Source organism: Vombatus ursinus, unplaced genomic scaffold (genome assembly GCF_900497805.2).
Source record: "Vombatus ursinus unplaced genomic scaffold, bare-nosed wombat genome assembly UNPS02014798.1, whole genome shotgun sequence".
Classification (NCBI taxonomy): Eukaryota; Metazoa; Chordata; class Mammalia; order Diprotodontia; family Vombatidae; genus Vombatus; species Vombatus ursinus.
The window spans coordinates 33,398,785-33,412,320 of record NW_020954576.1 but is presented as its reverse complement, the minus strand read 5'-3'; the positions used below and the strand labels follow the sequence as shown (position 1 = coordinate 33,412,320).

The 13,536-nt window shown below is 38.7% G+C and overlaps 1 protein-coding gene across 1 annotated transcript in view; it reads left to right on the top strand.

The window, feature by feature from the left end:
• Positions 1-13,443, top strand: part of TGFB2 (transforming growth factor beta 2) — a 98,000-nt gene extending 84,557 nt beyond the window's left edge. The window contains exons 3-7 of the mRNA XM_027871426.1: positions 4,789-4,921; positions 5,017-5,127; positions 6,670-6,835; positions 8,907-9,060; positions 13,189-13,443. Coding sequence (XP_027727227.1) covers positions 4,789-4,921; positions 5,017-5,127; positions 6,670-6,835; positions 8,907-9,060; positions 13,189-13,347 — 723 coding nt within the window. The 3' untranslated portion in view covers positions 13,348-13,443. The remainder of the gene's footprint in view (positions 1-4,788; positions 4,922-5,016; positions 5,128-6,669; positions 6,836-8,906; positions 9,061-13,188) is intronic.
• The last annotated feature ends 93 nt before the right edge of the window (positions 13,444-13,536 follow it).

The following is a 13,536-nucleotide window of genomic DNA, read 5'->3' as shown; positions in this document are numbered from 1 at the left end:
AAATTATTTAACCTCTTAATTAATCAGCTCCCCAAGACTATCAGGGGCAGAGAAGGTGCTGATCTGCAGTGGCAAGGGAAGTTCCTCACCAGAGAACACCTTACACCAATGAAGTCACAGATCCAGTTCCATGCCTTCCAATATTGATGTTAATGTATATCAGTGATGTAATAAATGAAACATTTGCCATCATTGTGGGTGGTAGCAAAGTTGGGAAACAACCGGATTTTAGTTTTAAGTTTTTGTAGTTTTAAGTAGCCTGGAAATGTCTTTTTCAAGCATATCTGTCTGTCTATCTATCTATCTATCTATCTATCTATCTATCTATCTATCTATCTATCTATCTATCTATAGTATGTATGTACACACATATATAATGTTTACATGTATATATTTATGTGTGTACACATGCACATATAATACACACATATACATATATTCATATACACATGCATACATATGTACACATACACATGTTGTATATGTGTGTTTATATATACATGCAAACACATATGCATGTATACACACACACACACACATATATGAGAAAGAATTAGGAAGAAACCTGCTTTTGGAAATGGTGAGGTCCCTGCTATCCACCTAGGACATTCATACTTTAAAATAAGTCTAATGGATGAATAGGGCAGGGAGTCTTCAAGAAAATCAGAAAGTAAGCCTTCTGGACCCTTCTCCTATCAATTTTAGAGTGGAAGAAACATCTACTTAACCTTTTAAAAAGAAGATAACATCAGGTCAGTGTGTCCACCCTTTCTCCCACAAAAGGTCAGATCTGCACAAAATGATCTAATTTGGCAAGGGGGATAAACAGAGTGTTCAAAGAAGGCTACGCCTTCAGAGTTAAGATTTCTGAGCTTTGGGACACGATGGGGTGGGTTCCAGGCCAGCTCTCAGTCAAAGAGAATCATGAAGGAGTAGGAAGCCTGCTTTTTATATATATATAATCTTTTGTTCTAGAGGGCAACCTGTATGATTAAAGGTTTAGGAAATTGGCCCTGTGCGTAAAGACTTAAGAAACTCAGTTTATTTAGCCTAGAGAGAGTAGGCTAAGGGGAGGACTTAATAATAGCCTCCAAGAATACTAAGGGATATTCTGTGAGGGACGATGAGCAGCTGTTTCCTGTTTCCACTGAGGACCAGATAAGAGGGAAAGAGCTTGAACTTCAGGGAGGAGGGGGATTTAGCAACAACCTTCTGGACATGAGGGTTATAACATTGTAGTAAACTACCGACAAAGGCAGGGGAGTCAGCTTTCCTGATTAAGAATTGGGTTGGAATAATATTTCTGGACTAAATGTAAGTGCTGGTCTGCCCTAGGGGCATAGATTAGATAACATTTCAAGATTACTTCCCCATTCTGTGATGTAAGGAAACAGCTATGGGATCAGTAGTTTTTAGTAGATTACATGACTTCACCTGTATGATATAGACTATGGCTTAGAAAGGACTCTAATGGGGCAGCTAGGTGGTGCAGTGGATAGAGCACAGGCCCCTGACTCAGGAGGACCCAAGTTCAATTCTGGTCTCAGATGCTTACCAGTGGTGTGACCCTGGGCGAGTCACTTAACCCTAATTGCCTTAAAAAAAAAATCCTAGTGATCTCCTTTGAGAACTTTGGTCTATTTTATGAGATAATGATTTTGATTCTCCTCTATCTCCATCAGGTCTAGGATTTTCTTAGTTTCCCACGAGCCTGTGCCTCTCTGCCATTTGGACCCACATCTATGAGTTTTATTCTTTGTTTTGTTTTGTTTTGTTTTCTACCACTGAGACTGAACAATCATTGCAGTGGAGCTCAAGTCAGTAGACAGTAACAATCATTAACTAATTAATTAAGCATTAACTAAACAGCCAATTAATTAATTAAGTCATAAATACAGGGAGAACATCTTCTGCCTGCGTTCTGTCCCCTCCTCTTAGCACTATGGGAAGATAAAAAGAGAAAATTATGTTCCTTTGAGTAAACTCTAATGAGGGAGACAGGACAATTCCTTGTGAGTAGGTATTGTTTTATTCTTTGCATTTATATCCCTTGCACAGTGCCTGGCACACTGTAGGAATTTAATAAATGTTTATTGATTGAGTCTTGCTTGGCACATGCACATCCTCCTCTATCCCAGCAAACAATTTTTCAAAACAACTTTAAGAATATATTCATAATGAGAAGCAGTGTGGTGTAGTACCTGAAGAACTTCCCTGAGTCAGGAAGACCTGGGTTCAAAATCTGCCTGTATGACCCTGGGCAAGTCACCTAACCTCTTTAGTGAATGGGACCCTAAGCTTATAAGTTGCAGAACAGATGCTGATCTTCACTGATACTTCCTTCCTGGAAGTTCCTTATTTCAATGAAATCACGGGTGGGGTGGAAACAAAATTTTTTTAAAAGAAAAAATTCAAAGAAAAAAATATCAAAGCACCATGAATTAACACAGAAGGGACATCAGATTTAATAGATTCAGAGCCATAAGAGGGGTTTCTAGGTATCATTGCTGAGGAGACATTAGTCAAGGACGGTTAAGGATGAGTTTTTAGGAGCTCAGGAATAGAAATTCCTGGAGATATTTTCTTCATTGTTCATAATTATGGCACATACTAGACTGGCAAGTTACATTTATTTCTAGCTGGATGATAGGCACTGGGAGTCCCAATAGTTCAGATATGTGTTGGCAAGAGACTGTTTATTTCTCCTACTTTTAAGTAATGCCTATAATATTTCCTCTAGCATTAGCTGTATACAAGTATAGGGGTTAAATTAGGGGGTGGGATACAAAAGAAAGAGAAGAAATATGATCTTTAACTTTTGAGAAACTTATGATCTAGTTAGAGAGATCAAATCCTATGGGGTCCTAAATAATAACATATTCAAGCTTAAAGAGACTTTAGATATCATCTCCTCCAGCCTACCCTTGTGTTTTACACATGACGTAACTGAAGACAAGAGAGTTCATAAAATCGAATTATGTACATGGTCACCCAGGTAGTAAGTATGATTGAAAAGTAGTGTCCTGATTTCCTTCCCACATTATCCTGAAATGACTTGATAAACCTGTTTGGTGTTAAGTCCAGCAGAGCTGGTTAGTAGAGATCTGTGATTCTCAGTGCCTAGTTAGTCCATGGCTCTTTCCACTGCCTCTTGCCACCCGTTAAGAGGGCAAAGTCCTATAGTACCACCCTGCGTCTAGAGATGCTGTGAAACTCTGGAAGAAAGGAGCTTTGGTGGGTCAGTAGTCAACATCAGGAAGCTTTGGGTCAACCTGTTCACATGTGCTATTTTTTACCAAAGGCAGAGAAACAGAAAGCATTTTAAAAGGGTAGATCCTCTTTCAAAAACCTAAGGAGACAGTGCTGCTGTTTTTCACTTGTTTGAAATGAATACCTCTTAAAGATGTCTTGCGTAATTGAGTTAGATTTGCCTGGGAGCTCTCATCTACACCCTGCTCCTGACTACTTCTGCCCAGACTCATTCCCAGCCTGTGGGATAGGAGGTGTCTTTATAAATCCTACTAAGTCCTATTAGGAGTCAGAAGTCCAGTGTTATCCTTACCTAGAACGTTGTGGCATGCCAAGGAATTTAGGATCAGTGGAGTTAAGAGCTAGGGTTACAACTCTGTTTCTTTATCAGGAGATTTATAACAAAGACCTTCAGAGAGCAAGAGAGAACAAGAAAGAAGAAAAGAGAGAGTGAGAAAGAGAAAGAGACTCAGAGAAAAAAAGATGATGGGAGGCTGAGGGAGGGAGGGCCCAGGGCCCTACCCTCTTCCCCCCTCCCCACTCCACCCCAATTAAATAAACATGGCACTGAGATCTATGGAGCAACAAAACTATTAACTTAATAGCACTGACTTTATGACTGAAGTCTTGTAAAGCATGTGTCAGCAAAAATAAAATAATTAATGTCACTTTCTATTACACATTTGGCTGGATGATTCATGTCACTTTTTATCATAATAAGCAGCTGATTTCAGTACTCCTTTTTTTCCCCATAGAATACAACTTGGTTCCATGAGTTCTATGTATATGACCATGTTATAGAGCCAGGTAACAATATGTGGATAATCACAAGTACCTAAAAGGACATTGATAACCCAGAGATTATTTACCAGAGGGCAATCTGGATGGTGATGACCTCAAGTCTGTGTCACAGGAGAACAGTTGAAGGAACTAGCTAATTTCAGCTTGGAGAAAAGAAGACATAGAGGGGATATAACAGCTGGTTTCAAGAATTTGAGGGGTTGTCATGCAGAAATGGGATCAGGCTTGTTCTGAGTGGCTCCAGAGGATGGAACCAAGAGCAACAGAAGAAAATTTAGACTAAATGTCAGGACAAACTTCCTAACATAAAGTGGAATGGGCTTCTTGGACAGCAAGTGGGTTCCCCCTCATTGGATGACTTCAGGGAGATTCTGGAAAACCCTTAGTTGTGTGTGACACAATGAGGATGCTTTTCAGGTTTGGATTATTCTAAAGGCTGACAAGGTTCATATCCCACCTCAGAAACACTTGTACCTGTGTGATATTTGGGAAGTCACTTAACTTCCCTGGGCCTCATTTGTAAAAAATAGAACAAGGGTGGGGAGGAATGGCCTGGATGGCCTTTGAGGTACCTTCCCTCTCTAATTCTATAATACTTTGTTCCTCAGTTCTGATTCCTTGAAATTTAGATGGTAAGTTGAAATCCTGTTCCCATGAGAGGAGCTAATATTTTCAGTTAGGTTTTGGTTAATATATACCAATTCTTTATTTTCCATCCTACTTTTTCTTTTCTTCCAGATTCTCAAATCCAAAGACTTAACATCCCCAACCCAGCGCTACATTGATAGCAAAGTTGTTAAGACAAGAGCAGAAGGGGAATGGCTCTCGTTTGATGTCACCGAAGCCGTGCATGAATGGCTGCACCATAAAGGTTACCCACCAGCCTTTTGCTTTCCTTGGTAGATGTTTGGTGACTGAGTTGTTAAGGGGGAAAAAGAATGACTTCCCTGACTTCATGTTTTCCAGACAGGAACCTGGGATTTAAGATAAGTTTACACTGCCCATGCTGCACTTTTGTACCATCCAATAATTACATCATCCCGAATAAAAGTGAAGAATTAGAAGCAAGATTTGCAGGTAACTTACTGGAGCTTTTTGTCTTCTGAGGTAGGGATGGTGGTTAGAATTTTGTTCAGGAAAAGTCATGCTACAGAGGGGAAAATGCAAAATGGGGCAAGAATAAATTTCACTTACTAGGCAAGGGTGGGGCTGGCTGTGGGCATGAGGGTTTAGGAAGAAAGGGAGGCATTATTGAAAAACACCTAGTACCCAAACTCCATGCTCTATAGATGCTCAGTTAATACTTCACTGAATAGCTGGCTGAAACATGTTATTTTTCTTTGAGTTCAACAAGAAAATCCTTTCAGTGATACAGCCTGCTCTCTGTTATCTGTACAATCAGAAAGGGGATGGCACACACTGACAAAAATTCACAGTCTCAAAACTTGTTTTAGCTGTTAGCTCGAGGACAGTGGCACAAGTTTAAATTCCAAATTGAATATCAGAAAGGAGAGAATGCTGGATATCCTCTTGTCTTTTTTGAGCTTGAAAGCACGGCCGTGGATGTACTTAGGCCTCAAAGTTCTTTCTCACATAACATTTACAAGAGTTTACATTAAGTTATAAAGATGACTTGTTTCAGTCTCCTTTCCTCTCTCTGTCCACCTCCTGATAGGGATTCAGTAATTGGGCTTTGAATGCAAGAGTTGCCAGTAACCCTCAGACATGATCTAAACTACCACTGCATAAATCCAAGACCAAGATCATGTGGCATGCTTTCTTTAAGAGTCACTGTCCCTTCATGAACCACCCTGACCAACCTCCCATGACTCTTTTGAAAGATCACATGTGGCCCTAACTAATGGAAAAATCTCTTCCTTTATGAAGGCCTTGAGATTTCTGTCAGTATTCAACTTAGTCATGATTCTTGCAAATATTGAGATTAAACAATTAAACCAGCAATCTCTTGATTGTGCTTCTGGGAGCTCAGGTTTCTGAGTCTTAGAGAGAATCAGGAAAGTGCTGAGGATGCCATAAAGTTGATGAAAAAGCCTTTTCTTCACCATCTTCCAAAATAGCGCTAGGTGAGGGTGACTTCTGTTTTATTTGTACTAAACTTGCTCAGTGTAAGGCTTACTTTGTGTTCTGCTGGAGAATGTTCCTGGTTTGGTAGTCTGGGGAGGAATGTGACAGGCATGGGCTTCCAGGCATGGTGGACCACCATGCTTTTGTCCAGGAAAGAACTGAGACCAGCCCAGGTGGATACTGACTGAGCTAAACTTGGGAGGTTACTCTTGATTTGCGGGATAAGGACTTACTATATGATTACTTCTCCCTCTAATTCTTACTGCTCATGTCACTGAAGTTCCATTTGAGGAGAAATTAATTTAAGGGAAACAAAACAAAAAAACAACTTATTTAGAAAATTAGTTGGTGACTATGTCCATGACAAGGCCTATTGCATGGCATCCATCTCAGTGGGTGGCAAGCATAGCACCCTGCTGTCAATTTCATCATCCTCCCTACTGTCTGTGACAATGATCAAAGAGATAAAGATGGTTGATTATAATTGATGAAGATAAAAGCTAAATATTTATTACCCAAATGCATTTTTTTAAGGTATTGATGGCTCCTTCAGTGATCTGAAAACTATAAAGTCCACTAGGAAAAAAAACAGTGGGAAGACCCCACATCTCCTGCTAATGTTGTTACCCTCCTACAGACTTGAGTCGCAACAGTCCAGCCGGCGGAAGAAGCGCGCTCTAGATGCGGCCTATTGTTTTAGGTAAACAAAACAAAACAAAAAATCAAATAAAATCATTTCTTCTTTTACCTTTTGAATGGCTTTTTCCATTTGTTGAACAGAATGTTACTCCTGGCTTACTCTGGGCTACTTCTTAGCCCCAGGTGAAGGGAATAATGTCTTATTATTAACTTTCTTCTAAATAGCTCCAAGTAAATGTTATATTCTCTTTTCCTCCTTTGCATATAGGAGGTTGCTAGCCATGCTTTCTGATGTGGAAAGTAGAAAATCCTACTTTAAAATGCTCTCACAGATTCATCCCTTGTTGAAGAGAGAATAGGCTTTCTTCCTATTGCCACTCTGTAGGCAGCTAGGGGCATGGTGGATAGAGCCTTGGGCTTGGAGTCAGGAAGACCTGAGTTCAAAGCAGATTCAGACACTTATTAGTTATGTGATCCTGGGCAAGTCACTTAACCTCTTTATGTCTCAGTTTTCTCATCTGCACATATCACCCAGTGTTGTTGTAAGCATAAAATTAAATAATATTTGTAAAAGACTTAGCACAGTGCCTGACATGTAAATGCTTGTTTGTTTGTTTGTTTGTTTGTTTTTAAAGATTAGCCCTAGATGTTTCTAGTAACAGAATGTAAGAGCTAAAAGGGACTTTAGAAATAGAATCATCTAATTTAACTCCCTTATTTTACAAATGAGGAACCTAGGACTCAGAGAAGTAACTTACCCAAGGCAACACATATGTAGTTGGGTTTAGCCAAACTATGTCCTTCTTGCTGCCTCATTAAGGCCAGAGCAGAGAACATGGAAAGGGAAGGGGGCAGGATAAAAATCATGTGTTCCTTCAAACTCAGGCTAGGAAGAGACAGGATGATTATCATCCTAGTCAACACCACCAAAGAAATAGGGATAAGACCTGAATCTATTGTGATCCATGCCACAGCCACTAGAAAGAGGAATATCTGGTCCAAGTATGCTTTAAGAGTATATCTAGAGAAGCGATAGGGAACCTGTGGCCTTGAGGCCACATGTGGCCTTCTAGATCCTTAAGCTTAAAGATTTGTTCTGTAAAATTTGGATTCAGGCTGCACTTAAGGATCTAGAAGGCCACAGGTTCCCCACCCCTGATCTACAGTATACCTAGAGTTCCTACTATTTGTTCACAACTATTTCTCATTCCTGCTCATCACAATAAATACTATGATCCTTGGTTTAGAACCATTTCATTTCATTTGACACTGTGATTACTAAAGATGCCACCTATACCAGCTGAGATATAGACCAATCTTCCTCTCCAGTGATGCACACATCTTTGGCAGCACACACCTACACTAAGATTCTTTGTCCCCAGAAAGTTTCACTGGGACAACATTTGTCCTTCATGCTATTCCTGTTTATTACATGTGTGGACATAGACAAGTTTTTTCATCTCCCAATCTCGGTTTCCTCACCTGTAAGATAAGAAGGTTGTACTAAATCAGGGGTTCTCAACCTGGGCTCTGTAAACTTGAGTTTGAAAACCTATTTTGAGAACTATATTTCAATATAATTAGTGTCATTTGTAATTCCATGTATGTATTTTATGCATTTAAAAGCATAATTTTGAGAAGAGGTCTGTAGACCTCTCTAAACTGCCAAGGGGGTCTATGACACAGAAGTGTTAAAGAACCCCTGACCTTGAAGATCTTTGAAGTCTCTTCTGGTGTTAAGGCATCTAAAATTCTTTAAAATGATAGGATCTGATAGAAATTAGGGTAGAGACCATCTCTTTGTATTTATATACCTAGTGACTAGTATAGAGCCTGATGCCTAGTAGGCACATGATAAGTGCTTGACCTAATTGCAAAATTGCCTTTGTGCAGAATTGTAGAGAATTTGGTCTTTCCCAACTTTGTCTCTACTATTGTTTGACAAGGAAATTGAGAATAAAAGTTTGATCATCCTGGCCAGGGTTTAGATTAGTCAGATTTAGGGCTCAAAGCATAAAGCATAGTAAATCACTATTCTGTCCTAACATCACTCTAGATTATAGCAAAACCCTAAAGGCCTGTGGTTCTGTTTTTTATTCTAATAACATTGTCTACTCTTTTTCTCTCAACAGGAATGTACAGGATAACTGTTGCCTGCGTCCACTTTATATTGATTTCAAGAGGGACCTTGGATGGAAATGGATTCATGAACCCAAGGGGTACAATGCTAATTTCTGTGCTGGTGCCTGCCCATATCTGTGGAGTTCAGATACTCAGCATAGTAGAGTAAGTATTTCACTAACTTTAATACTTGCTTGTAAAGCTATTGAAAGTCCGTAGCAGAGGTGTCAAACTCTTGACCTGTAGTATTCTCAAGTGTGCCCAAACTTGATTAACATGTGATTTGGAAATATTTAACAAAATAAATAAAACAATAGAACATAGTTAATGTTGATATGTGGTTTCTAAGTCAATATATGTCCTGCAGGCATCCTTACGTACGGTTTAGTGACCCCCATTTCTATTTGATTTTGACATCATTGGCATAGTGTTTAGACTCACATGGTGATGGCATTTCCAAATGATTTCTGTGTGGCAGTGGTACATTACTATTCATTCACACACATTACAGTGTGGCACTTGGTATATTACTGTTCATGGATGGATGCTGGAGGAATCTGCTACATAGGGGAGAAAGTTGTGAAAACTTTGGTAAATGAGAAATCAGTATGAGTTCACTTGGTCATTTTCTGCCTTTGAAAAGGTACATAGGGCTTGTCTTCCCAAATAGTTTGCAAGCTCCCTGAGGGTGAGGACTCTCAGGATTCTCCTACATATAGCAGGTACCCCCAAAATAATTTTTGAATGAATGAGTGATTGAATGACATGTTGTTAACATACAAAAACAATGAGAGGAAACAGATTTGTTACTTGAAAACTGGATGGTAACTTGTCCTCATGGTAATTTGTTAAATGTTTTCATTTCTAGATTTCTGCACAGACCAAAGTAAAGTGGGGATTTATCAGTTTTCTAGTTACTTAAGTCAAGATAATAACAAATGACATTTGTTTATGATTTTAAAGTTTTCAAAGGGCTTTATGCAGGGTGTTCCAAAAGTCTTCAGTTTTAAGTTATTAAACCTGAATAACAATAACAGTCTCAAAAGTTTTGTAAGCCTTAATAGCTTAAAACTTAACTAAAACTTTATATTTGAGACTATTATTCATATTTTAAATAGTTTTAAGAAAGCTTAAAACTGAACCAAGACTTTTGAGACTATTATATTTTAAATAGGTTTAAGCTTTAATAGCTTAAAACTGAACTAAGACTTTTGGGACACTCTGTGTAGATTATCACAATAAACCAGTGAGGGTAGGTACTGCAAGTATTATTATCACCATTTTATAGATGAGACAACTGAGGTTCAGAGAGATTAAATAACTTATTCAGGGTCACACAGTTTATAAATGTCATAGGTAAGATTTTAACTCAGGGTTTTCTAACTAGAGGTCTAATAATTCTAGCCACTATGCTTACTATCTCTGGACAGATAGTTGGTTTGGGGGAAGGAAGGGTGGGGAAACAGATTAGGTCCTATGGATTCTAATCTACAGCCTTGTCTTTGCTGTCTATACTTAAGAAAGCCTCTTGATCCTCCATTATACTTGCCTGTGCCTAGGAATAATAATGATAGTAGCTAACATTTATGTAGCTCTTTAAGGTTTGCAAAGCATTGTGCCTATGTTATCTCATTTGATTCTAAGAAGCAAAGAAATTATAAGCTAGACTGGTTGGCAAAGGTCAATTAATTCAGATTTTTTTTTTCCATTTTACAGAAGAGAAAACTGAAGTTATTGAGTTTAGGTGATTTGTCCAAGATTGAATCATTAGATTGGGGCAGTGCCAAATCTCTTAACTTGCAGCCCTGTGCTTTTTTCTTTCTCCTTTATATCATCCTGTTCAGGTCTTCAAGTCTGGAACCTGCCAGCTTCTGGGATAGCTAGATCAGACAATACAGCATGGTGTAGTAGACATGAGGGCTAGACTTGTAGATGACAAGAGCACCTTAGTTCAGAGCCAGCTTCTGTCACTAGCTGTGTGACTTTAGTGAATCCACTTAACCTCTGAAACTCAATTTCCTTGTCTGTGAAATGAGGATCACCTGACTTACAAGGTTGTCAAGAAACTTGAAAGGGATCATGCATGTCATGTGCTTTGCAAACCTTGAAAGTTATTAAAGTGCTATTATTATTATTGTTTGACATGTATTACCTTTGTAGTTCTTCTTGCTTAAGAGATGTTATAGGAATCTCCTATAGTACTAAACAGGAGGATGAATTTGCTGCCAGAAAACACACATAATTTATCCAGAAGTGAAATATGAGTCTATAGAGTTTCCCTGTGCTTAGAGTGATCTGTCCTAGTCATATCCAAGAGCACACAACATCAGTTCTTGATGATATCTGAAATAATTTTAAAGTATCTATATCTATCTGACATCAGACAAACAAACATGACTTGCATTCCTTCATCTGTGTTCTGAAACATTATATTGACATTTGAAGTCGTACAAGGACATAGTACCTGACTTAGAGTCAGAAAGACCTGAATTCAAATCCTGCTCAGGTACTTACTATTTGTGCTATGATTATTATATCAAATCGATTTGACACTCCAAGGTAATTGAATCGTCAGTCTCAAGAGAGATTCTCATACGTTCCCTTCCCTTTGTCTGGGCTCTCTTTGGACGGATAGGCTATTCCATCAGGGCAGCAGTAACAGCAATTTAGGCTAGTCCAAGTTGCCAAGGAAAGACATTGTTCGTCTCCTTGATACATATACACAGTGTGGGAAATTGGGAGTTGTGCTCGTTTTTTAAGGAGAAAGGAAAAATAAACTGTCATGGTCACAAATATGTGGTTTGGACAGTTCCCCAAGAAGCCAGAGAGAATGTAGTGAAGTAGGAAGTAGCTAGGGTTGCTGGGCTGAACAGAATTTCTGTCTGAGGCTAAAAAGCTACATAGAATCTTTGAAGAAAAGGCCAGTTAGTGTTTAACCTAACACATTAATGGTATTCTTGGAAATACCCATATATCACCAGTAGGTAACCTATAGACTTCTCTTGGTAAATGTCCAGGTGAATATAATGTGGGATTAAAAGTATAGTATTAAAATATGTAGAAATTGGACATTCATTTGATTTCATGGCTAGCTTTCTAGTCTCTCTTCCCCTCTGTTCCCTTCTGTTCTTTTCTGTTCCCTTCTGTTCCCTTCCCTTCCTTTCCCTTCCCTTCCCCATTGCAACATAGAAGCCTAAATTGATGTGATTTTAAAGTAAAAAATAGGAAAGAAAAGAAAAGAAAACCTAAGCAGTAAGGGGCCCTCCTGTTCTTCCCTTGATGTACAGTCATTTCTGTTCTGAAGTCATTTCTTTTCTGAAAATAAGGGTAAACCGAAGGAAATTTCTCTCTGGAACTTAAGAGTAAACTGAAATTAGAAATTAGATCACACAATTCATTTGACAGGAAGCCTTCAGAGGATTTTGAGTATAGAGACCATCTGGTCCAGCCCTTTAGTTTTCTAAGTGAAGTCCGCAGATTTTCAAAGATCAGCCCCAGGTCACACAGATAATAACAGTGCTGGCTTTGGAACTCAGAGCCTAGGATGTTGAATTCAGTTTTCATTCATAATGCCATGCTGCCTTGTCCTGGTAGTATTCCCACCCTGAAGAAAGGGGTTCCGCTCTGTATCCAAAAGTGACTTAAAATTCTGTCATATAAAGCTGTGACAAAGAGGATATATTTATTCATTCCATAAACACTAGTGCTTATGCTATGTAACAGAGAGCACCCTACTCTAGGAAGAAGAGATTATGAAAGCTAGACACAGTCATTACCCTCCAGAAGTTCATAATGTAGGTGGGAAGACAAAATGTATGAACATGGAAGAAAAAGATTGCAATTATAAAGAAGCTTAGAACCAAATGTAAGCTTTTGCACCATCATTATCAGTAAGTGCTGAGGGGTTTTACAAAAGAAGAGTGATCATGGTAAGAAGACCAAGTTTAATGAAGGAAAGCTTCTCGAAGAGAGATGGGAAAATCACTGATTTATTGGTTTTGTTCATCCTGACCAGTATTGCAGAAACAAATTACTGAGATGACCACCAAAAATGTTGAGTGAAAAGTGGCCCGTTCACTCTTTGCATATAGATTCAGCCTAATATGGGTGTAGACGGAATGACAAGGGGGAGAAAATTGTGAAACTTAGAACTCTCAGTCAAGATAAGACTCCTTAATCAATTGTTTGGGTTATCAATAGAGCAATTTGTTATTTCTCTACACCATCAGCTAATCCTCTTCATCCTTTCCTCTTCCCATTTCATTTTCTCACAACTACTTTTTCCCCTTACAGGTTCTCAGCTTATACAACACCATAAACCCAGAAGCATCTGCGTCTCCTTGCTGTGTATCCCAGGATTTAGAACCTCTCACCATCCTCTACTACGTAGGCAAAACACCCAAGATTGAACAGCTTTCCAATATGATTGTCAAATCTTGCAAATGCAGCTAAAAATCCTGGAAGCAGATAATGATGATCACAATGATGACGATGATCACAATGATGATGATGATAATTGCGATGATAATGACATGTGTACCAAGGAAAAAAAAGAGAGCCTCAGTTCATCAGTGTTAAAAAAAAAAGAAAAGAAAAAAGAAAAGAAAAGAAAAGAAAAGAAAAGAAAAGAAAAGAAAAGAA